Consider the following 26565-nt stretch of genomic DNA (forward strand, 5'->3'; position numbering starts at 1 on the left):
CTGAGCTGCTTTATTCCCAGCCTTATCATAGTTCATACCATTTTTTATTTTTATTTTAAATTATTTTATTTGTTTCCAGTTTTCTACAATCACTTTCATATATCTTAGACTTTTCCCCTACCTCCCTCTCCTTCCACCCTCCTCCCCCCACTCCCTCCCTAGATGGCATGCAATCTTATATGTTTTACCCATACATTCCTATTAATACATTTTCAGCTTAGTCATGTTGCCTAGAAGAATTAAAATGAATGGCGGAAACCATAAAACAAAACAATACATAACACAAGAGAAAATGGTATGCTTCATTCTGCAATCCAGTTCCATAGTTCTTTCTATGGATGTGGAAGGCATTTTGCCTCGAGTCCATTGGGAATTTTTTAGGTCCTTGCATTGCTGTGAAGGACTAAGTCTATCAGAAAAGTTTCTCACATACTGTGGTTGCTGCTGGTACAAAGTTCTCCTGGTTCTGCTCCTTTCACTCAGCACCAGTTCATATAAGTCCCTTCAGGCCTCTCTGAAGTCTTCCTGTTCATCATTTCTTATAGCATAATAGTTTCATCATTTCTTATAGCATAATAGTATTCCATTACATTCATATACCACAACTTGTTCAGCCATTCTCCAATTTATGGACACCCCCTTGATTTCCAGTTCTTGGCCACCACAAAGAGAACTGCCATAAGTATTTTTGTACATGTGGAACCCTTTCCCATTTTTATGATCTGTTTGGGATACAGGCCTAGAAGCGATCATATTACTATTTTTAAAGACTCATGATATCGACATGTGAAGTTCTAGCAGCTTAATTGCAGTGCTGTTGAGGTTTCTTGGGGTCCTTCAATATGAACTTCACTCTCATTTCTCTAAGGTGGGCACTTGCTGATGCATTTTGGGCTGTCTTTATCCTAGCTCCTAGACCTGTTCTGTAGCTTCCTTGCATTTTGCTCTGCCCTGTTTTGAAGTTTCTGGTTGGTTCAACCACTTCTGATTGCTCAGTTTTCAACTATCCTTTATTACTCTCTCTTTCTTTCTCTCTTTTTCTGTCTGTCTCTCCCTGTCTTTCTCTGTGTTAGTCTCTGTCTCTCTGTCCCTCCCTCTTTTTTTCTCTTCTCTCTCTCTGTCCCTACTCTATTCCCCTTGGATTCTTTCTGGGCATATGCTCTGGTTCATAATATGAGAATGAGGGTCCTTTCCATTAGCACTTTTTTTTTTTTTCCTGACTCCCTCTTTTACAGGGTTTTGGTACTAGGAAGAAAAAAAGAAGTGTGACAAGATAACTGCTACTGACTCTTGAGTGTTTGCCATACACAGACACATAGAGACATGTGAATACATATGCATACATATATGTACATTTTCATTTGCATAGGTAATAGAAGGTTGGCAGAATTCCAGTACATCATTAAATTCCTTGTAGTTAATGAACTTAGGTCTCTTCCCTTGGTAGCTGGAAGCAAACTAATATAATTACGTGCATTCAGGGCCTGATTACGTTTATGTGGGGATTTGCTTTCTATTTAAGCAGAGAGGGAGTGGCTCTGTGCATGACTCATTTATCTTTGGATGTCCCTGACCATGACAAGGTAGCACGGCCACAAAACAGAAGCAGCAGAGTAGGTATCACATTATATAATAATAAAAAATACTATTTTTTCCTAACACTGCTGGGTGTATTCCTTAGTGGTGACCCAAGATGACTTCAAATGTCTTGGAGAGTATGGGGGAGCGATGGAGGAAAATTATTGTACTCTCTATCCATAAGCATATGATTGCTAGTATTGTCTACAGATGCAACAGTGAGATTCAAACCCATTGAGATTTTAAAGTTTTTAAATAACCTTTCATAAAACATCCCTTAGGCTTTTTAATCAAGTTATTAAGATCTGTTGTCCTAAAAACACTTAGTAGTAATTCTTCATTTGTAAGCTATTTTTATATTACATATATCAAAAAATAATATACTCAACATGAGATAAAATGTAATGATTGCATTTACCAAGGTTATACATAATTTTCCTCTACATTGTCTTTTATGTAATGCCGCTAATATAGTTTTCTTAGCTTCCTTGTTTTGTTCAGACTATGATTTCAGTAATATAAGACAGTGGTGTCAAACTTAAATAGAAATGAGATCCACTACATGGTATATAAGGATCCCTGTGGGCTACATATAGATGTAGGAAACAGCACATGTTTTTGTATATAAATGTATATGTACATATACATTTATATACATGTAAATGTATATGTATAATATAATATAATATAAATGCATGTATATTATATAATATATAAATACATATATATATGTATACATAAAACTATATGAAAACATTAAAATCAGATAGGAACTATGTTCCTTCCTATTTTGACTTATAATCCAGATTGATGTGGGCACATGTGACCTGAATGTGTTTGACTCTTCCAAAATAGGAAACTTCTGGAGAAGAAACTTAGTCTACCATTATGGATATGTCATTGCTTTGGTCCTTATGGTTTTAGAGGGTTGCCAAGGTCATTGAAAGTTTAAATGACTTTCCCAGGGCTTAAGAGACAGTACATGAACCCAAGTCTTTCTAAATCAGAAGCTGGCTTTTAACCCAGTATATCACACTGAATCTCTAATGTCAGGTCTTGAAATCATTAGCATTCATTTGTCCTTTGGAGTTTTGCTTTCATAAAAATTTGCTTGGATCTGTTTTCTCTTCTCTTTCTTGACTGTCAAAGTACAGTGATGATGTTGAAGATTTGTGCTGTAATGGGCAATGATATTGCTGAACGATAATTGCACTATTCAGAATTCATTAGGTAGGAAAAAGAAAGAAGATTATTGGGTCTTTGGTGCACTATAGATAGTTGATTAACTTTTTCTCCTATCATCTTTTGTAAAAACAGATGCTTTTTTAATAATTTGAAAACATTTATCTGCACCTTTTCTTATAATAATCAAGTAGAAAATTGCGTGAGGAGTACTGGTTTTTAGGAGACATCTACTTTAGCAGCACTCATCTCAACATGGTAAAAACAATGTAAATTTTCTCTAGTGTAGACATATACAAATCAAAATTATAATGAATAAATTTGATTGAAGCTCCACAAACATGTGACAGGTACTTTAAAAAATGTTAATATATTCACATTAAGAAAAATTCAAGCATGTTAAAGAAAGTTAAGCTTTGGTTTACGTCCATAGGAATATTGACGTTAATGGAATATGGTGGTATCGACAGTAGACATATAAGTCTGACCTCTAGTGGTCAGTGCTAAAATTTATCTTCTTGTAGAAAAATAGGCCAGTTGAAATTTCTCATTGTACCTGCATTTGGAAGGATGGTGAAGAATTAGCTGGACCTAGAGTAGGTTATGTATGTCTTTCCTCTTTCCAAGATTTGTTGGATTGCAATGCAGAAGTAAAAAGGTAAAGCAATAGTACTTTCAAACTAACGGACTTTTTTGATAAGAAAGGTTGTCCTTGGCCTTTTTCCCCTACCAACCCTCATTTCATCAGCAGGGGTAAAATTACTTGAGACCCTGCCAATAGGTAATAAATAACACATAAATTCCAGTATACCCTTGCACTGTAGGGTGCCCTAATGTGTAATAATCCTTAGACTATTGAGTTTATAACTCATGACATCTGGCAGTTATTGAGCATTGTAATTCATGTTGATCCCCATTCCTCATATGAGAGAAATATTGGAGCAATAACCAAAGATATTAGGGAAGTGTGGAATAACTGGAAGACGCTCATGAGACTGGTTGTTACCCTTATGAAATTTTTCACAAAGCTAATATGTTCAGATAGAGGTTAATAAAACAGGAAAAAAATAGTAATCCATTTGAGTCAAATGATAGTGCCACATTAATATTCATTTCATATCTATTTATATACCCATAATTGAGTCTGATAGATGTAGATAGTCAATAAATATCAAAATAGATTATATCATTTCCTAAAGTCTGAATAATTAAAAATAATAATATGTATGTGTGTAACTTCATTTTCCCTCTTTCCCTTCCAGTTTCAAGCAATTCATTGTCTTTAGGGTAAAGAGACCTGAAAGGTAATGGTTAGAACAACACAGAAACACAATGAGGCAACTAGAATATAATTATTTCGTATCTCCTGACAGACCTACTTCTACCATACAGCTCTGATGCTTTGACCATAGACTAGGGACTCATGGGATACAGACCAGATTGAAAAATTAGAAGCAGACAGATGGTTATTTGCAATAATCATGTAAATGTAAATCCTGTAAAAATGTTGTGGGATTTTGGGGTGTGGATGGGTATGTTTAGAGGCCAAAAGCTGATGTAGGGGAAAAATGTGACTAGTTATGTTATGAAGTTTGGAATAATTTTGTTTTTCCCACCAACATATGAAGCACTATTAGAGTTCTTTACAATAAGCATATGAAAGAATTGATTTCCTTTCTTTATAATACCTATAGTTAATGGGTTTCAGTTTGTCCAGGGCTGGAATCAGGCCTAAACTGGCAGGTGCTACGAAACAAGTTGTCTTAGTAGCCAAATCTCTTTTTTTTTTTTTTTTTAACAGTTTTGTTCTGCAGTAGAGCAGGTGCATTGCCTTGAAAATGTTTATCTTAATACTGACATTTTTATACACAATCACCGTCAATTGATGCACTTGGGCACCCTTACTAAATTTTCTTCCAGTACATCAGTATCTCTACGACACTTCAAAGATATCTATCTCATTTGAACAGTTTCAAGGACAGCAGTTCATTTAAGGGTGAAAATGACACTGATAAAACTTTAATTAATCTCAATCCACAACCTTCTCATAAACTCTTGGTTATGGAATGCATATTACTGTCAAATGTTAGACCCTGGCTTCACAGGGAATGTGTCTTCCAAATGTTAAAGCAACATGCCAAATGCTGGCTTTTTAACCATGACCCAAAGGGAATGTTTGCTAGAGAGAGCAATCAGACCTGTCATGGTCAGATGTCACTGTTTCTTTGTACCACATATGACACATGAGCTTCTGAATCATCCCCAAAATCTCACCCTCAAAGGGATGGAGACATGAAAAACTTTATACAGAGTATATTATAATTTCCACACTTTTTCAGTGCATTCCTTATCAAGTTTTAAATGTTAATTGAACACATAAAGGTTTTTCTCTTTGTGGGATTTGACATTATGATGTGGAAGAAGGGAGAGCAAGACCATAAAAGATCCTGAAATAAAGAATCAATGAATCATTTTGGATTTTAACATTCCCTTACCAGGATTTTTTTTCTACTTTAGTAAAACAAGCTTCTTATAATTCCAGGGATTGAGTTTGAACAAGGCATTACAGTATTGCTTATTCTGCCTTTTTCTGATCTATCTGGATAATTTGCCATGTAAATTAGCTTGTACAAGTGGATCTTTTCACCTCCTTAATCAGTGCTGAGCATGTCTCACTTTGAAATTCTTTCATGTTGGAGATGTTCCAGAATATCAGCTTACACAGCAGGAGAAGGATGTCTACTCACTATGTCAGAACACTCCAATCACCCTCCTGTGCAGGAGAAATCTCCAGAGATTTATTTTCTGATGATGATTTGTAGGCATTCACCTTGTAACTAGTTGGTCCTAATTGTTCTGGATACACTGTACAAGCTCATATTGACTTGTAATGTATTGGTTTCTAGAGAGTGGAAGTGTTTTCTTAAATAATTCTTTCATATAATATTAAATAAAAGTTTCAGGAATATTCTATTCTTCTAATTCTTTCAATCTTTAAGATTAGTTATGGTCCATGAACTAATGATGCTGCATTTTTTTCCAATTAAGTATAAACTCACATAACTTATTGTCTTTGTCTACAGATTTCTGAATTTCTTAGTCTTACGTATTTGTGATTTAAGATCAAAAAATGAGTACCCAAAACAACAAAAGCTTTAAAAGGCATTAAACATTTCATTTTTTCTTCAAAATAAATTTTAGAATATTTATGATATGTTCACATGATTATTAATTAACCTTATAGAAGTTTCACCAACTCCATCAACCACTTCAATTAATCAACATTTCCCAAACAGCTTTTACCATTTCACCCTTCCAAATCTGTGTCTCATCCTAAATTCAGCTTTTTACTCAGTGAAATCACCATTTCCTCAGTCACCTATGCTCAAAACCATAAAACCTTCTTCATTCTCATCAAGTGTCATTTACTCTTCCTCCAAAATGTCGCTCAGACTTATTTCTTCTGTCATAAAATACATCAACATTTCTCTGCTCCCAGCCCTTATCAGAGTAGAACAAGCTTATTACTTTAGTAGTCTCTTTTGCTTCTATGCCTTTCAGTCTTTTCCCATTGCAATCCATCTGTGTAGCAACTATATACTACTTCATATAAGTACTTCATACTTTCTTGTATATTGGAAAATGGGAATACTGTTGGACTGGGATAAAAAAATAGAATATAGCTGATCCTGTATCCAGTGTAAAGAGTTGGAATGATTGCATGAGCATTTATGCCAGAGTATTTAAGAATGTCAGAGTGATATGTCAATATTCTGTTCTTGGTGATAAGAGAACATTTGGTTAGAGACATTTGACTTTCTCGGAGTAAGTGAATGTGTGCAAAGGACAGTCTAGTTGAAGCTGTCCCTTACTGAACTAAGGTGGTAGCTGTATAAGTGGTGAGAAAAGATTGGATGCATGAGAGGGTGTAGTGTCAGTTTGGCAACTGATTATATATGTGGAGTGAAAGAGATTGAGGAGTTGAGAATGATGCCAAGTTTATGGTATATAATGTAAACTTCACATTTTTACATGTTTAAAAAACTTTTAATATGATGTATGTCCTCCTTTTGTTAGTAATTTTTTTACTTCATTTGTCAGTCATTTAATAAGATTTTGACATTCTTTAATTCTTCATCATGATCAACTCTTTTTATCACATTGCATATTTAAGTTGTTAAGACTACCCAACCCAGAAGTTAAAAACACTCATCACAATACTTTACCAGTCTTATAAGCTCACCTGAAATTATTCTCCATTTTTTGTAACCTTAAATGAAAAAGAAAATTTTCATCAGTTAAAAAAACAAGCTTTTCCCAGTCTTAAATACTTTAAGTTTTGCATTATCTTGCCCATCATAACCACTTTTCTTCATGGTGATGGTGAATAACTTTGCTGGTTTTTATTGTTCTCACTGTTCTTCCCACTTCAAAAAGACTATGCTCACTCTAGAGGAACCCTTCCATCTGTCAGGTCCTTCTGAAGCTCTTTAACTGTTTTCTGAGATCTGATTAGGCTGTTTCTTCCCAAGCATTTGCCAGTTCTTGGCATTCTTCTATTTTTTTTTTTACTGCATTTTCCTTTGTGCTTCAAAATGACTGATTGTTTCATTGTAGATTTGATGGTTTGAAATGCTTGACTTAATCACACCAGGAATATCTCTAACAGTCATTGAAATATGCTCCTTACGTGATAGAAGCATTGCACATTTCCTTGGATCAATACTTATTCTTAAAAACCAGAGAATTAAAAACAAAATCAAAGGAGCAATTAAACATGTGTGGATGGCATGAAAACTCATGGAAAATTAAGTAAAGATATGAAAAGCAGCTCAAGGTCAGATTTCTGTGTTAGCCTGCTAAGAGAAGGAGAAGAACACAGAATACCCATTTGTACCACAAAATTAACCATATGAAAATTATTGATTGCACTAAGTAATTCACACATCACTGTAGCAGTAAGTTTTTCAACTCCCACCCCTTTTCCCAACATCCCTATTAGATAAGTAGTGTAAGCTTTCTTAAATGAGGATAGAGAGTTTCTCTCAAGTTAAAGCAACTTTTCATGATCATGCAGCTAATCAGTCTCTGAAGTAGGTCTTCCAATCTCCTACCTCTAAGTGTAATATCCACTTTGCCAGGTCGTTTTTCGAAAATACACACATCTTATATTTGATGATTAGTTGTCAAAGCAAATATATAATTTTCAACAGCTCTCATTTTTTATCTCTTGGATATATTTAGACTATTGAATATTCTTCCTTCTAAAGTTTCCCTCTTTTATTTCTGAAACGCCATGATATCTTGCCTTTTCTTTTAAGTGTATCATGACTCCTTTTCTTGTCTCCTTTGCTCTTTAGGATTCCTGGATATTCCATGAGGTTTTATCACTAGCCTTCTCTTCTGTCTTGATTCTCTTTCCAATGTCATCTTTTAAATCAAATTAACTGAAGGTTTATCAATTTTATTAGTTTTTTTCATAAAACCAACTCTTAGTTTTATTTATTGCTTCAAAAGTTTTCGTAATTTAATTTTATTAAGCTCTCCTTTGGTTTTCAGTATTTCTAATTTGGTATTTACTTGGGGATTTTCAATTTGTTCTTTTTCTAACTTTTTCAGCTGCATGCCCAATTCATTGATCTCCTCTTTCTATATTTTATTCATGTAGGCATTCAATGATATAAAATTTCTGCTAAGATCTACTTTTGCAGCATTCCATAAATTTTAGTGGGTTGTCTCATTATTGTCATTCTCTTAATTCAGTTTTCTCCAGAGCTCTATAATGTCTATCCTATTCAGAGTTTTTTTCACCTCCTCAAGTTCTTTCTTGTTTATTTTGATATTAGATTTATCAAGTTCAGAGGGGGGAGGTTGAGGTCCCCCACTAGTATAGTTTTGCTTTCTATTTCTTCCTATAACTCCCTTAACTTCTCCTCTAAGAATATGGATGCTATGCTATTTGATGTATATATAATTAGTAACGATATTATTTCATTGGCTATGATGCCTTTTAGCAAGAAATAGTTTCCTTCCTTATCTCTTTTGATTAGGTCTATTTCTACTTTCGCTTTATCTGAGATTAGAATTTCTACCCCTGCTCTTTTTATATCACCAGAAGCATAATATATTCTGCTCCAACCTTTTACCTTTACCCTGTGTGTATCCCCCTGTTTCAAATGCATCTCTTGTAAACAACATATTGTTGGATTATAATTTTTAATCCATCCTGCTATCCACCTCTTTTTTATGTGAGAGTTCATCCCATTCACATTAACAGTTATGATTACTATTTGTGTTTTTCCCTCCACCCTATTTCCTCCCATTTTTGCTTTTAGTTCTCCCTTCTCCCTTCCTTTTCACATTAGTTTTAATTTTTGACTACCACCTCCCTCAGTCTTCCCTCTCTTTTATCAGCCCCTCTCCCTTTTCTTTTACCTTTCCCCTCCTACTGCCTATAGGGCAAGGTAGATTTCTATAATTTGTTGTTTGAGTTTGTTGTTCCTTCCTTAAACCAAATCACATGAGAGTAAATCTCAAACAGTGTTCATCTCCTTTCCTTCTTTCCCTCTACTTTAATATCTTTTTTGTACCTTTTCCTGTGATGTAATTTAGCCTTTTCTGCCTCCTCCTCTTCACATTTCCCATTACAATCCCTTCTCACCCTTAAGTCATATTTTTATCATCATATCATTTAATTTATACCCACTTCCTCTATCTATGTATATCCCTTTGAAATATCATAACAAATATACAATTCTCAACATTAACAAGTATCATCTTCCCTTATAAGGATGTAAACAGTTTGCCCATATTGAATAACAAGATTTAATCCCCTGTTTACCTTTTTTATGCCTCCCTTGAGACTTGTATTTGAAGATCAAATTTTCTATTGAGCTCTGGCCTTTTCATCAGGAAGGTCTAGAAATCCCTTATCTCACTGAATGTCCCTCTCCTTACCTGAAACACTATGTTCAGTTTTTCTGGGTAATTGATCCTTGGTTGTAGTTCAAGCTCCTTTACCTTACAAAATATCATATTCCAATCCCTCCAATCTTTTTGTGTAGAAGCTGCAAGGTCCTATGTGATCCTGACTGTAGCTCCTCAATATCTGAATTGTTTCTTTCTGGCTCTTTGCAGTATTTTCTCCTCAACTTAATAGTTCTGGAATTTGGCAACAATATTCCTTGGTGTTTTTAGTTTGGGATCCCTTTCAGGAGGTGCACGGTGGATTCTTTCAATGGATCCTAGATCTAGGATATCTGGGCAGTTTTCCTTGATGATTTCTTGGAAGATATTTTCTAGGCTCTTTTTTTTCATCATGGCTTTCTGGTAGACCAATAATTGTTAGATTTTCTCACTTGGATCTATTTTCCAGGTCAGTTGTTTTTCCAATGAGATATTTTACATTTTCTTCTATTTTTTTCATTCTTTAGATTCTGTTTTACTGATTCTTGATGTCTTATAAATTCATTAACTTCTTCTTAATGACTTTTCCAATCCTAATTTTTAATAGATTGGTTTCTTCAGTTAACTTTTGCATCTCCTTTTCCATTCATCCAATTGTTCCTTTGAAGGAGTTATTTTCTCTAGTTAGGTTTTATACTTCTTTTTCCATTTGCCCAATTTTCCTTTCAGATTCTTCCGTGAATTCTTTTTTCATATTTTTAAAATCATTGCCCATTTTTTCTTCTACCCCTCTCATTTGGCTTTTAAAATCCTTCTTGAGCTCTTCCAAAAATGCTCTTTTGGCTTGGGACCAGTTCATGTGCCCTTCTGAAGTTTCAGATGGGAGTATCATCTCAATGCTGACCTTTTCAGTATTTGTGTTTTGGTCCTTGTCCACATAGCAAGATTCTATGTTCTTTACTTTTCTGGCTTGCTTCCCACTCATGATGATTGCCTTTCTCCTGGTTTGTAAAGTGGATCTCTGCATCTCAGGCACAAGGGGCTCTGTCCCACGATTCTTGTGTTTAGAACTTGAGTTTTTGTGTATTGTGGCCTCTGATTCTTTCAGCTAGAAGCTAGAATTTTGCAACTTACCTGAGGCTCAGCTGGCTGGTATGCCAAAGCAGAGGCCAGGTGAATTCTCGTTGAGTTTCCCCAGAGTTACCCTGGAGCTTGCTGTGTGAGGTGTGAGGGAGGGTTGTCTGGCCGCAAGAGGTCTTCTCACCTAAGTTAGAACACAGGCAGGCTCAGCAGTTGGTAAAAAACCAACCCTTCTGCCACAGTGTCTCCTTGATTTCCCTGACTGTGCTAAGGTGCCTGTGGTCCTAGTGTCAAACTCCACCCTTCTGGGGCTCAGGATCTTTCCTAGTTTACTAAAGTGGGGCTTCCTGTGACAGCTCTGGTCCTGTGCTGGTCCCCTTCAGCCACAGCTCCCCTTTGTTATTTTTTCTAGCCTCTAGCTAAGAGATTGTTTACCCCTTCAACTGATCCCAATATTTCAGGATTTTTCCTGGGGAAATGTTCTCTAGGTTTTTCAAGGTCAACAAGGGGAGGGAGAGAGTATTTACAGATCACTCCACCATCTTGGCTTCTGGAAGTTCAAGTGGGTAACTTACAGACATTTAATCTGCAGGTTGATAGTCTCAGGAGTGGCTGCTGTTGTTATCAGTTTCTCACTCACTCAGTTCCGCTGGACTCAAGTTCTGGGCTGATATGTCTGAGAATCCACCCTGCTGCTTCTTGATCAGTCTGCCCCATGCTCTTCTATGGTGCAGTCTGCACTGGTGCAGCCTGTGCTCTGTGTGCTCCTCCAGCCCCATGCAACAGATCCTTCCCATCAACATTCCAAGCTGTCCTGGGCTGGAAATCTGCCACACTTTCTCTCCTAGTGGATTCTGCCACTCTAAAATTTGTTCAGATTCTCTTTTTAGAGGTATCTGAAGGAATTTCTCTTAGAGCTTAGGTGACTACATGCTTTCACTTCACCATCTTGGCTCCACCCCCTCTAATGTCAATCTTCCCAACCTCCATAGCTTCAGTTGTTGCCTCTATTCATATGATTCTCAAATCTTTATCTGTAGCTATTTCTGTCATCACAGTTCCCCTAGGCAACCTTATGATCATGCCTGACTCTTCCCCTTCTCTGAAAAATAAATCAATTACTAAAATATGTCAATTCTTGAAATCACTTTCACAATTTTCCTTTCTTTTTGATTCTTATTGTCATCACTTTATTGAGGCCCTCTTTACCTCTTGCCTGGGTAATGGCTTCCTGACTGATTTTCCTTCCTATAGTTTCTTTTCTCACTCATCTGTCTATTCCATCTGATGAATTCATTATAATAAATGGTGGTTGAATTGATTTAAATTTATCAAAGTAAACTTCCTCTCATATATGTGTTTTATTTCAACTCAGTCAAACAGCAATCTCTAGTGGCTCCCCATTGCAAGAACATAAACAGGACCTCCTTAGGTGACTTTCAAAGCCCTCTACAATGTGACTCAAATCAATGTTTCCAAATTTGTTTTGTACTGATCCATTCCAGCAATCCTCATTCCTGTAAAACTAGGCTAGTTGTCATTCCCCTAATCTTATCCTGCTTCCTCCCATTCTGGTACACACACACACACACACACACACACACACACACACACACACACACACACGATCTTCTACGCCAAAAGCATACTCTCACATGTCTCTGCTTTTTATTATTTTCCAGTTAGTAAATATTTATTAAGTTGCTATTATATTTCAGATACTGTGCTAAATGCAAATAAAAAGCAAAGACAATTTTTCCCCTCAAGGAGCTTACAGTCTCATAAGAGAACACAATACATAAAAGGAAACTGAAAAGCCATGAGTGGGGCAAGAGGGGAGAAAATACTTGGGTGTATTGGAAAGTTCAAGAAGTCCAAAAGCAAAGTAGATAATTGGAAATGTGAATCAAAATTGTGCTGAGCTGCCTCTTTAATTAGAAGCCTTGGAATCCATGCCCTTGCCTTCTAGTCATAGGGTCAAATCAGAGAGGCAGAAGGGAGGGTACTGGTAAGATATGGATGTCAAGCAGAATCCAGCTTGCAGTCTAATAAGATTTAATAGTAATGAGTTGCTATAGGATGGGAAAGTATATTACAGAGTTTAAGAAAAGTCTACTTTCCCTTTTCACTGAGTTCAACTCCCTTTGTATAATTTTCACTGATCCTTTAGTTAGAAGTGAGTCCTCTATTCTCAAATCTCATGTGATTTTGTGACGTGAAATCTCTTCTAAGCCAGAGACATATTTTAACTTGCAATAGTTATTTTTATGTGTTATTCTACCTACTATATTCTAAATCCTGCAAGGAATTTGTATTCTCTCTATGTTAGTAGCTACAAAATTTCTTGCACATAATAGGTGTATCACTTTTTTTTCTTGAAACTAACTTAATATATGGGAGAGGTAGGGGAATTGACCATTTAGAACATATTTATCATGTCAATGTACAAACTTAAACTGTTCCTGGATCCACCTAACTTGTTTGAGAAAAAAAAATTCTTTGATACCACATTTATCATAGATCAAGTTTAAAAATAAGCAAGCTTTTATTTTTATTCTTAAAGTAAGGAGGCTAAGAATAAGGCTGACCATGTTCTTTTTCTCTCATTTCCCTACAATTAAAGAAAGACCATTCTGATTCCTTTTATCTAATACACATGAGTCTTTCCTAATCTGGAGACACTATTTATTGCTGTTCATCTGAAAGAGAGGACAAAATACAAGAAGGCAATTAATCATTGGATCTTACCTTTGGGTCCCAGTGACTCATTTTCCTTTTGCTCTATTCGAGACAGAACAGAATTCTCTGAACATGAACACAGACTCATAAAACAAGAAGGGTCTTCACAAATCATCTGGTTCTAGCATAACTTTCTCTATGCATTGACACACAAAAAGCCACAGGAAATATCTTATGCATGACCATTGAGATATTATCTTCTTTTTTAAACTAATACATTCAGGTTAAGGGCACAAATTTTCCTGACTTAAGTTATTCAGGATATAATATTATTTTCTTAGATAATGCAAAACAACACATTTCAGAGCCTGAAGGGACTTTGGAAAATTTTTAGTACAACATGTTCATTTTATAGATGTTAAAACAAAGGCCTATAATGATTAATTGCTCTCCTAAGTCACTCCAAAAAAGGAATTGGGCTGAGTCAAAAAACCTGATTTAAAATCCAAATATCATTTTAATTTAAATCTTCTGACTCATTCCAATGCTTTTTCCTGTATAGCACTCTGCTTTGTATATCTGGAATTGATTCTATGTTGTTATTGGATGTTAAATACAAAAAGACATCAAATTTAACTCACAATCATTTATGTGAAGTTTCTGAAAGCACTTTCAAAATAATAGAAATGATACACAAAGGCAAGTATTTTCATGAGGCTCTAGTTGAATTTTAAGCCACTCCTTTGGATATATTTCTAGGGTTGCTACTTTTGTAATGCATCAAAAAGATGATATAAATGATTGTTATCAATTCAGTTTCAAGAACAGTCTTTCCTATCTGCCTTCTTTGATGGTGTCTTTATATTTATAATCCATTTGTTGCAAGGGAATAGGTTACTTAGATACTCACTTGGATATGTGATCTCATCAAGGTGGCTATCTCTAACTTAATGGAAGTCATAATGTGTCTGTGCCTTCTCATCCTTTGCTACTCTCATGTTCATCATTTCATGGTAAATCTTCTATAGATTATCTAGCCAATAGGGTGAAATCCTTTCTTTGGGTGATTTATATTTCATGGTTATTGAAATTTAATGCTTGGCCATCCATTTCTGGTCACATGACTGGCCTTCCTCCTTTTTCTGTTCTATATATCCTCACATTGCTTTTCATGTTTGATCACAGCTCATAATTGGTAACACATTGCAAACTAATTTTATCCACCATAGATCTATCTATTGCCCCTTTGGAACCTGTAATTTTGATTCTGAAAAAATCATAACTTTCCATGATTCACAGTAATAAAGTTCACTAGCACAATATTGTTGTTTAAAAGATGAATTTATGCAGCAGGAATCAATCCTAGGATCACTGAAAACACTTCAAAGTTTTCTCATTACAGCATTACCACCATTCTACTTCTGGCCTTCATCAATTTACATCAAGATTACTGCAATTGCCTTCTTATTCACTTCCATTCCTTTCATCCCATCCCTTTCCAATGCTTCTGTATAACAGCTTTATGTTAATCTTTCTAAATATTGAGAGACTGGGGTACTGTGAACCACAGATGGTCATGTGTCCAGTGCAAAGAGCTGGAGTGAGGAGCAAGCTGATTTGCCCAGTATTTCTGCCAGGATACTAAAGCTATCAGAGAGAAAGAAGAAATGACTATACTTTACTGATTACTTTTTGAACTTCGATCCTTTTCCATCTGCATGGCTTGTCTAAGATACCCACTAAATAAACTAACTTCTAATTATTTCCTTTCCAACTGCATTTCAGAATCCAGAAAATATGCATCTTTCATTTTTTTTTCTTCATGAATTACAGGGCTGATCTCTTTCAAGTGGCTGTGGATATCACAGATAAGAACACTTAAGTGGTCTGGGGCTTGATTAAATCATTGTAATGCCATCTACAAACACGAGCTTCTGGAAGACTTTGAAGTTTTCTATCATCTAGATTACTGTAATTTCATGTTATCATAGCACTCTTATGCAGTAGAAGCTTCCAAAAACACTGAGTGTAATACCACCATAGCAAGAGCAAGGTTTTTCCTTCTGCCTGTCCTGGATTATATTGCACAACTAGTTCTGTGATCTTTATGTTTTCTCTGACTTTGTTAGTAATAACTTTGTTTTTTTGGTTATTATTCAGTGATATTATTATCCAGTTATTATTCAGTAAAGAAAAGAGATATAAGAATAAGAATAGGGAAAAGAAGGAAAACAATGAAAATCAGAGAAAAGACTCAAGGAAGTTGATACTCACTGATAGGCTAAGAAGAGCACTTCTTTTGATACTATTTTTGGTGCTTACCCTCACCAAGTTCTTTAAATATTTCTCATAACAGGGAGTGAAAGATGACACATAATTTCAATGGGTGCATTTGTTCCTATTTCAGTTCAAATATATTCAATGTATTTCCATTCAACAAGTATTTAGTAAGTGCTCATTGTGCCGAAAGTGCTACACTAGTTACTAGTGATATCAAGATAAATAATGAAATAGCTTCTGCCCCCAAGGTATTAATAGGCAAGAGAACCATTCATTGTGCATGTGCATGCATACACACGTGTGTATGTATGCGTGCACATGTGTGTTAAATGTGCCTAAGCATGCATCTTTGCCCTGTGCTAGAAATGATATCTACTTTTTAGTGGTTCCAGGATGGTATTTGTGGAAAACAAGATGTCATCTACCACTAGTAAATGATTGAGGGACATGAGAGTATCAAATTGGGATGAATGAATAAATAAAGAAATGTTAAAGCATTTATGAAGCATGTGTTATATGCCAGGCACTGTGCTAAATAATGGAGATACTGGTAAAAGTAAAGAAGACAATCCCTGGTCTCAAGGAGTTTAAGATGACTAATTAGAGATGATTAAGATTGGGGGAGGGGGAGTTAGGGAAGGAAGGAAGAGGCACTACTGTAGCAGCATGTAGCTACATGTAGCGACTGAAAAGTGACTTAGAGTCCTGATTCAAGGGCAGACACAGCAAAATCTAACTATCAGTGTTCAGGGTTCCAGGAATGAAGTCTAAGTTTCTGATGGAGTGAGAATAAGGAGTAAGAGGAAGATGATGAGACTTCAGGTGACATGAATTTGAAATGTCTAAAAAGTGACGTGGAATACTGCTTCCCAGTTAGATAAGGCAAAACTCACATGATGTTCTCTAAATTTACTCAATGTTAGCTAGCAAGGGAGAGGTGAAGGATTTTATCTATAATTTCAGAGATATAGGGCCTTGGGAGAATAGATGGGGAGATATTCTTGGTTGGTGTCAGGTATAAAAGCAAAAAGCAAGGCACAATTAACACTTATATGATATATGCCAGTTAACTGGATAGTGTCAGGAGAATAACCCTGGTTTGTTCTTTTAAGTGGGAATCAAAGGCCTTACAAAATGCTTTTCTTTTGGGTTAATACCTGTGAAAAACTAACACTGATTCCATAGGCGAAGAGAGAGAAAATTGGCATACACAAAGATCCTTGAAAGGGAGTATAGCTTTTATTTATTAATATGCTTGTATATAAATGTGTCTACACATGTATATATTCTATAGTAAGCCCTATTGATTTATTTATATTTTTCAGAGTAAAGAATAGAAGTTGTGGTTACAAAACTTTAAGAAGTAAAATCACGTTTGCATACACATAAGAAAAAGGGGTATAAAACTGCTGAGACCAGACATTATAAAAAGTACTGAAGAAGTTCAAAGTTAGTTGAGCTATAACAGTCATGACTGATATCTTAGTTTGACCAGTGTACATGTATTTTTATATTAACTTTTTCTAGAAAATTTTATCATTCTTATAGCAACTTTAATGATGTTTTTCATTTATCTATGTATTTATTTTGAGTTTTAGTTCTCTAGATGACCTGAAATAAAGAAAATGATATAAAGAGATAAATAAAAGTAAATTTCTAAAACCCATTTAAGCACTAGAGTATTTTATAAATTGTAAAAGTATGTAGTGCTTAGTTATTTCATTATCTACCCTCTCTTTCAAGGATAAGTGGTCTAGAAGCATGAAATTACAATGGATTTTGGGTTTCTTGGCTTCATTTGCAAATGGGAATCTTTTTTTCTGTGATTGCCACAAACATATGTTCTATTGCTAAACAGCAGCAACCCATGCCTTCCATCTTGTTGTGCTGCTATAGTTTTCCATGTTATTTGTTTTTATCTTTGTTTCCTAAGTCAAAGGATGCTATTTTCAGTAATTTGTATTGTTGTGGTCAAAATGGAATTGAACATAAGAATGATTTCCATTAATTATGAGTAGCTTTTGAGTTGCTTTTTGGCATGTTTTTGTTAGGAAACCAATTCTGAAGATAGTTTCAACTTGCCAGATGTGCCATTTTGGAACAATTTGGGTCCCTGCCAAAACACCATTTGTTGTCAGTCTCAGATATTGTAGGAATACTCATCACTCTATTACCATGTTTTTGCACTTTTTAGCATTGTATAAATAGGCAGCTGTTTACGTATAGGATACAAATTTTTCACCAAAGCATAGAGGATTTACCTGATAGAAAGAAAAACATTATAACCCTACAATGGAATATCATATTTAAATGTACACATGGGTCAGCCCATTCAGAAACAAACTTTTATGCATATCAGTCACACATTTTTACCTGCAAGTTGAAAGGATAGAAAATAAATACTTCTAAGTGTTAAAATTTAAGATATTTTTTAGCTGCAAAAGCAGTAATTTAACTCTACTGGATGAGAAAGACCAATTTGTGATGAAGTTTTCTTGATTGTTCCTTCAAAGGGAGAACTTGTAATCTTTAAAAGGGTTATGACTTCATTAAGGTGGAAAAATCAGTTAAAGGACATGTAGTAGAAAGAAAAGAAGGGGAAGGCCATAAAATTCTCAGTTGTCCCTGCAGAGCTACTTTCAGGAGATGAATATTTATTTATTTGAACAATATCAATTAACCCAGAGACCAATGAATAGGGATCATGGGGAAGTAGACATCATTATAGGAAGCTGAAGCCCATTAATTTGCCTTATCCCAATTTACTAGAATGTAATTTACTTAAGAAACCAGTTCTTTGCTTAATTTTGTTTTCAGACTGCTTTTACAAGTCATGAGTCTTTTTTTTTCTTCTTTATTCATTGGAATGTCAAACTTCTCAGAAGTAGAAGAATATTAACAAATAGGGAAAAAGTTACAGTCATGACATTAGACACGTCAGTCTGACTGCCTTTCAAAACTATTCATTTTAAAATTTAGATCCTTTTTTATAAAAATTAGTACTTGCCTAATAAAATTTCAAATATTCAATCCAGAAGGAATGAATCACTTCTCCAGCCAATTCACCTACCCAGAAGAAAAAAAAGAAAAAAAAAAGGAACCTGAAACGATATAGTAGGTGACAGTTGGAGAGTCAGGCATGCCAGATTTTCAGAGATTACAACTGAGGTGCAACCTGCTGTTCTCCTTAATGAAAAGAGGGAAATGTCAGCCTGACAAAACTGCTATAAGGGATATCCCTCCTCTGCATGTCACGCTGTCCAGATGTCACTTGGCAGGTGGAATTACAGAATGGATGAAAATGAAGGCCTGTGTATATGGGTGCTAGTATGTTAAATTGGTGAACAATGATCTACCTTCAGAAATTTAATGAAAACAATATGCATACTTCCTGTATTCATGTCATAAAAAAAGGTTCCTCATAGAGTTTTCTCGATGCTTGCCTCCTCTTTGAGTTTTAAAACAAACTTTCTCTTTTTTACTGAGAAAGAAAATCAGTTGCTTTCTGGAGTGTTTTCTAATGTTAACAGACAAAACAATGGTTTGCCAATGATAATCACCTGGAAGCTTTTACTGTAAATGACCTCAATAAATACATTTTGCTTATACTTCAGAATGTGAAAAATCACTGTCAATGAGATTTTTGCAAAAAAAACCATCATTTTCTTTTCTCAGTGTTAAGAGACGACTTCCGGCAAAATCCCACAGATGTTGTTGTGGCAACCGGAGAGCCTGCCATCTTGGAGTGCCAACCTCCCCGAGGACATCCGGAGCCCACTATATATTGGAAGAAGGATAAAGTTCGAATTGATGATAGAGAAGAGAGAATAAGTGTGAGTCAAACTGAAATGACAGTTTACAGCCAATGTATATCAAGACTGTATAAAGATGAATATTTTATTCCTGAACTTATCTCTAACAAGTTAATCACATTATTATCTATATAAAGTCAACATGACTCCTCATATTTCTTCTAAAATTTCAATGACAAATCATTCAAAACCAACTAAAATATAAGATATTTAAAAAGTACATAAACTGGAAAAAAAAATTAGAAAATTATTTGTTTTAGGTTGGACCTGTTATTTTATCAGAGTAAGGAGTACTTGATCTGTAAACTTTACCTTCTGGTACAGAATAACAACTCATCTTTATAGTCTTAATGAATTACAGGGGCACTGAGAAATTAGTGACCTACACAGAGTCATACAGCTTCCATGCAACAGTAACAATATTTGTACCCAGGTCTTCCTAACTCCAAAGTTGACCTTCTTTCCATTAAACTACTTTGTATCTTAGAAAATGTAATCACTTATGGTGAAGAGAATTTCATTTAATGTTTTTCTTAAATTAACTTTCCCAGATAAATTTTTGTGGAATTTTTAAGTGCATACATTGAAATAAAATGTTTCATTTGAAAAAAATTATGTTTTAACTACTTAGTTATTTTTGTGCATGAGAAAAATCCATGTTTTTAAAGTGAAAAAAAAAATTAACCAGGTCCAAATCATTTATTGCATTTTATTGAGTTGACTCACCTGAAGATTTCTTAGAAATGCTGTTGTTTGAAGCACTATTTTGCATAATTCTCATTCTTTAAAGTCGAATTTCATTTAACTTATCTTCTCCCTTTGATTGAATTTTGGTAACAAATGTAAGCAGTCAGATCTGTTACTGGGTCTATCCATGATCTTCTTTAATTTTTTTATTGGTGAATTTTTCTTATACATAGACTGTGACCATATAACTTAATCAGATCTAGGAAGCATTAAGAAAATAGAACTTATTATTCCTACCCTGGCTGTCTACGTTGTTGGAATCATCATTGCTAAAGCAGGTTTGGTCACCAATAAGTGTGGAATGTAGAGAAAAACAGTTTTTGTTCATGCATTGAGTGCTTACTAAAATATTAATCAATAATATTTCTTGGGAAATTACAGAGTATGATGTAGAGAGGCTCTGGAGGAAATAGTGGATATAGAGAAAAGAAGAGCAATTAGGATAATTGATAGGGGTTTAATTAGGCATCAAGTTAAGTTTAGGATCTGAGGTCTATCTATAGAGGGTCTATTCCAAAGCACTTGAATACACAAGTAAGATAAATATATATGTGTGTGTGTATGTATATATATATATATATACATATGTATATACATATGTATATACATACATGTATTCTAATAATTTGATTATGACATCAGTATTTTAATATATTTCTATAAACATGAATATTTTATTTGAAACAGATTCGTGGTGGGAAACTGATGATTTCAAACACTAGAAAGAGTGATGCAGGCATGTATACCTGTGTTGGCACAAACATGGTGGGAGAAAGAGACAGCGATCCAGCAGAACTGACCGTCTTTGGTAAAGACATCTTTTTAAATTATTAATTATTTTTGTCATAGATTGTAAACATTTAATCTGATAAGAAATGCTAAGGTTAGTTTACAAACTGTAGAAAATATTTTTTATGGCTTCTCTGCAATTTGAATGCCAAGTAGACTGATAAATTAGACAATGGTTATTTTGTTTAGCTGGCATTATGTTCCAGATTTAATCTGACATCCCTGATTAAAAGAAACTGAAATTTTAATAACCTGCTTTATATTCTGTAATTTGTGCATTTATCATTCATGGTCTACATATTTACCAAATATTTGAGAGAGCTATTTGGTTAGGTGGAAAGAGAAATAAATTTAAAGTCAGATTAAGCAATTCAAGCTCTTCCTGTATAACTATGGACAAGCTACACAATCTTACATGTTTATTTTCCTCATTTCTAAAATAAGAGAGTTGGATTAGTTGATTTCTTAGGTTCCTTTTTGGTCTAAAATTTTACGATTTTATATTTGGGTTTGGGGTGGCCATTTTGGCTACCATATCTTTTTAAAAATAAATTTCATGTCTTTTCCAGGGAGAATATAGTGATGGAAAATCTAAGGGACTTGCATATGCTGTTCAACTTTAAGAAAACAAAATTTAAAATTTTTCTTTTTATATTTATGTACAATGTGAACTTCTTATAACTATTTAATATTTTACATACTAGAGTTAAAAAGAAATTTATTTGTTCTCAAAAAACACATTTTAATTTTAAATTTGTTATGGCTTAGTTGGGTGATCAGAAACCAGGCAATGCTTCTCATTTATGATCAGACATTTGTGCCTGCTCATAAGCAAACAGATATGAATCAGGGGAAGAAATGCTATGAAAGTGGGTATACCTTTTGAATTTTCCTAGTTGAGTCTTGAGTTGTAATTGTTGTAATTCAGTTTCAGGGATTTTGAAATCACCATGTGGAAAGATTTGAATTTGAGCACCAAAGTTTAGAAATTAGGTAGCAGATTCAAAGAGGCTAATTTAGGCTTTGTGCCAAGAAAAATGGGAATGGGGTGCTTAAAGAGGGGATAGAGTCTCCCTCCCTCCCTTCTGTCCCTGTAGGTTGTCAAGCAAAAGCTAGATAACCACTTGTTGGATATGCTCTGGTGGATATTCCTTCTATGAATGAATTGAACTCAGTTGCTTCTGAGGTCTCTTGCAACTCTCAAATTCTACAGTTGTTACTGTAGAAGGAGGTTAAATTTTGAGAAGGGGGAAAATGTGGAGAAATGGAAGTAAAATGTTAGGGAGAAGAGAGACTGTAAAGGTCTGTATAGATCCCTAAGGAGGATCCTCCTGCTCCAAAGGATTATGACATTGTATGACTTAAGGATATGGCAGAAATATTTAAAAGTTGCTTTATTATTCCTGTTACATAAATAAGGTTAAAGTTATATTTTCTGAATATATACAAGAGAGCAAGCCCTTCTTTTCAGTCCTTTTAAAACTGAGTAATACGTGGTAATATTCTCTATGAATGCATAGCAGTTTGAAGTTCAAAATGACAAAACACTGGGATAACCAATAATTTTTAAAGAAATCTGAATAGCAAAAATATAGTTATTTAAAGTCTATGTGCAAATTTCCATCCCTGAGAGCTCTGAGAACTATTAGTTTGGCCTTAAATTTCTTTAGTCAGCTATAATATCCTAAAAATAGGCTTTAGTCTATAACTAGTAAAGTATAGCTTTGTCTAGTACTATGTAAAATTAGTGGTCTTTGAAAGCTGACTTTGTGAGACCACATATTACATGTCTTCTCTTTAGAGGAATTTGTACTTAGTATATTATTCTAGCCAACCAAATATTTGGGTTTGTTAGGAATGCTGCAGTGTAGGAGTATCATTTAGTGCTAAAATGTGAATAAAAGAATGGGAATAAAATTGCCTTGAGTAGAAAATTGAAGAGATTTAATATAATGTTTGGACAATAATAATTTTAAGAAATGTGGCATAAATGGAATAATTTTCCTGTATCTTCTTCTCTACCAGTGGTTAAGAAATACTTCACCATACTTTTATTTCTAGTATACAGAAGGAATGTAGAAATTCACTGGTGTGCAGCTATTCTCCAAGGAATTTTTTTTTTTTTTATGATGGATTTAAGTCAAATTCCCACAGAAATTGTAGACTGAATTAGAGATCATAAGGCCCTGAATCTTTTTGGAAGAAATGCTTGTAGAAAATTGTGTAACTATATATAACTATAATAAAAATTTTTCAATTTTAAAATAATATGATAGAAATTAATGAATTGATTGGACTGACTAGCAATATCTTGCATAAGGATGTCATTAAAAATTTTAAAATAATTAAAATAATTTTAATAAAATATTTTAAAAAGAAAGTAAAACATTTATATATAATAAAAACAAACAAAATGCAAAATAAGGAAACAAAGTTTCTAAGGTCATAATTTTCAGGAAAGCAAAGTGATAATTATGGCAGTACTCTTACTTTCCATCTGATATTCTTATAGAAGATAAGACAGGATTTTTCTTATTATTGATTGGGTTTTATTTTTATTTTGAAGTAATTATATGCAGCAATATTTCAATACTTCTAGGGTTTTGTAATCTTATAGGTATGAGTACTCTGTCCAACAGTTCAAGTCACAGCCCACTCATGCCTTCTCATCTTCTGTAATTCTTTTCTGTGTTCACTATAAATCCTTCACAATGTTCCATTCAAAGTTCCAACCCTATTATCATAGTCTTTTATAGGATCTCCCTTGAGTTATCTCATTGATTTTCATGGGTTCAGTTATCATCTCTGTTCAGACAAGTCATACTCACACACTCCCATGTACACCCACGTGTGTGTGTTTGTAAATATGTACATATGTATATACAGATATGTTTATTTATAACCTTACTGTCTCTCTGGATCCCTAGTTCCATATCACTAACTCCCATTTGAACATCAATGGGTGTCTCATTGGCATCTCAAACTGAATATATCCAAACAGAATTCATTATCTTTCCCCAAAATCCCTCACCTCTTCCAAATTTCCTAATTAGTGTCAGTGGTACTACCATCATCCTAGTTACATAATCTTGCAACTTCTACTCCTCACTCTCACCCATCCCAAACATTTAATCAACTAATAATATTGTTGTTTCTACCTTCACAATGCTTTGCATACATTTCTTTCTCTACAGTCACATAGCTACCACCTTAGTTCAGACTCTAGGGTACTTTGATTTTTGCTTTTTCAATAGCCTTCTGGTTCAACTTTCTGCCTCAAGTCCCTTCTTACTCCAATTTATCCTTCACTCAAATGATACTGAAGCTATTTTCTTGCAGTATATATCTGACCATATCTCCTCTTACAGAGTTATAGTGACCCATAAATATCTCAAACATTAAAGATAAAATCCTCTGTTTGTCACTTAAAACTTCACAATCTGAAATCTTCTTATATTTTTTATTCATCTCCATACACTGGAAGCTTAGCAGTACCAGATTTTAAACTATGCTATAAGACTGTGATTCAGCTACTTATGCCTCCTCTTTGTTCCTTGTACACGTCATTCCTTGTTTTCATCTCTTTGTGGTGACTGTTGTTTATGCGTGCAAGTCTGTCCTCCTTCATCTTTGCCTAGAATAGGGGTGGGGAACCTGTGGACTTGAGGCCACATATGGAACTCGAGATCTTCAAGTGGAGCCCTTTGATTGAATACAAACTTCACAGAATAAAACCCTTTAATAAAAGGATTTGTTCTGTACAACTTGGAATCAGTCCAAGTGGCCTTGAGGCCACAAGTTCCCCATCCCCTGGCCTGGATCATTCTAGTTCCCCTAGTTGCTAGTTTCTTCTCCTATGAAAATGCCTCCAGTTTATTCTTTATATATCTTTTATGTACCTAAGTATTTCTATATTATCTTTTCTATTTAGAATATGAGATCTTTGAGGAAAAGGACTATTTTTATCTTTCCTGGTATACCCAGCATTTATCACAATGCTTGCACAGTACTTGTAAATGCTTAGTAATTTTTAATTGGTTATTTATGGAATTAGTTTAAAAGGTTCTGTAACATTCCATGGTTTAAGAAAATCAGCCAAATATAAGTTATATACAAATGAAGGACCTCACTATTTACAAAAAGTACCTCTTTCAGTTTGACAGTGCACTGAAAATACTCCCAGATGGTTATAATCAATAACATACATATAAATACAAACACACATACATACATATGTGTGTGTGTGTGTGTATATATACATATATATATATATAATTTTTGTGATCACAACCCTTTTAGGCCTCAGTTAAATTAATAATCAAAATATTCTCAAATATTTTCTATTAAGAGAATTCATATTACCTTAACACACTACATGCATGAAAGGCACATTATAATAGAACTTTTAATATCAAATATGCTCTATGAAGTCCATTTATTTTAAGTGCACTAAGTTTATTGGGACCTTAAATTCTCTATATTTCTTAGTCAATTGTACTGTTCAAAAGATGTGTTTCACCATGGAGAACTGTTTGTAAACTTCTTCATTAATTATTTTCTTCATTCTGGAAATTATTCTCCTCCTGAAATAGTGGAAATCATAAGGTAGGCTTGTGAGTTGACAGTTATTAACATTTCCTGTTCACTTTTTTCAGTAAGAATAATATCTGAGATTCTCATTTCTCATAAATTTAATACTCTTATTAGAGTTTAAATGTTCATTGTCATTGGTGGAGAAAATAATTGGTTGTAAAAATTTTGAGAGATCATTTGCATTTTTACCTATCTGTTGTCTTCCTTCTAGGTTCATCCTTAAATATTTTTTGATTATTTAGCTTTAGTCTCATGCCATAGTTTCTTTAAACCTGTTTTTTCATGTATTTCTCACTATAATATCAAGTGATGTGGTTAATAATCTCCTCTCATTCTTCTCTGAAATATTTTTCCAAAGAATTTTAAATTTATTCTAAAATAGTATTGCATTTGAATTCTATTTCTCTCCATTTGATGCCTTTTCTGGTTCAGGGGGTTTCAAGGTTCTTTTGGCACCTTTGTGGTGGCCAGTGCTTTATATTCAGTTAAATTTCCCTAGGAATTTAAAATATTCCAGGCTTGTGCTTTTTATCCATTTAGCATATTTGGGCATCAAACTAGTTCAACTATCTTCTACCATGTTCCTTATTCTCAAATCCCTTGCTTATCTCTCCCATTATTACCTATGTTTCTTAACACGTAAACCTATTGAGTTATTAATTATGTGTGCCACACTAAGTCTGTGCTCCACTTCACATCCTACTGAATGGAGCTGATGGGTCATACAACTGAGTCCACCAAAAATTTATATTCTCTCACCTGACTGCATGAAGTCATTTACATTTCCCCTGATTTTCCACCTCACTCTTCAAGGAGGTAATTCCAAACCTTGCATTTCACTAGCATGACTTTTTGAGAAAATAATTTTGAGAATGATGATATTGTCAACAAGTCAAGTTAGCAGCAATTCATTAAATGT

The 26565-nt window shown here is 34.3% G+C and overlaps 1 protein-coding gene across 15 annotated transcripts in view; it reads left to right on the forward strand.

The window, feature by feature from the left end:
- ROBO2 (roundabout guidance receptor 2) overlaps positions 1-26565 on the forward strand; it is an 820467-nt gene that overhangs the window by 493552 nt on the left and 300350 nt on the right. For all 15 annotated transcript variants that reach the window (XM_072621616.1, XM_072621613.1, XM_072621611.1 and 12 more), the window contains exons 3-4: positions 19381-19538; positions 20952-21072. In XM_072621616.1, coding sequence (XP_072477717.1) covers positions 19381-19538; positions 20952-21072 — 279 coding nt within the window. The remainder of the gene's footprint in view (positions 1-19380; positions 19539-20951; positions 21073-26565) is intronic.

Source organism: Notamacropus eugenii, chromosome 6, assembly GCF_028372415.1.
Source record: "Notamacropus eugenii isolate mMacEug1 chromosome 6, mMacEug1.pri_v2, whole genome shotgun sequence".
Classification (NCBI taxonomy): domain Eukaryota; kingdom Metazoa; phylum Chordata; class Mammalia; order Diprotodontia; family Macropodidae; genus Notamacropus; species Notamacropus eugenii.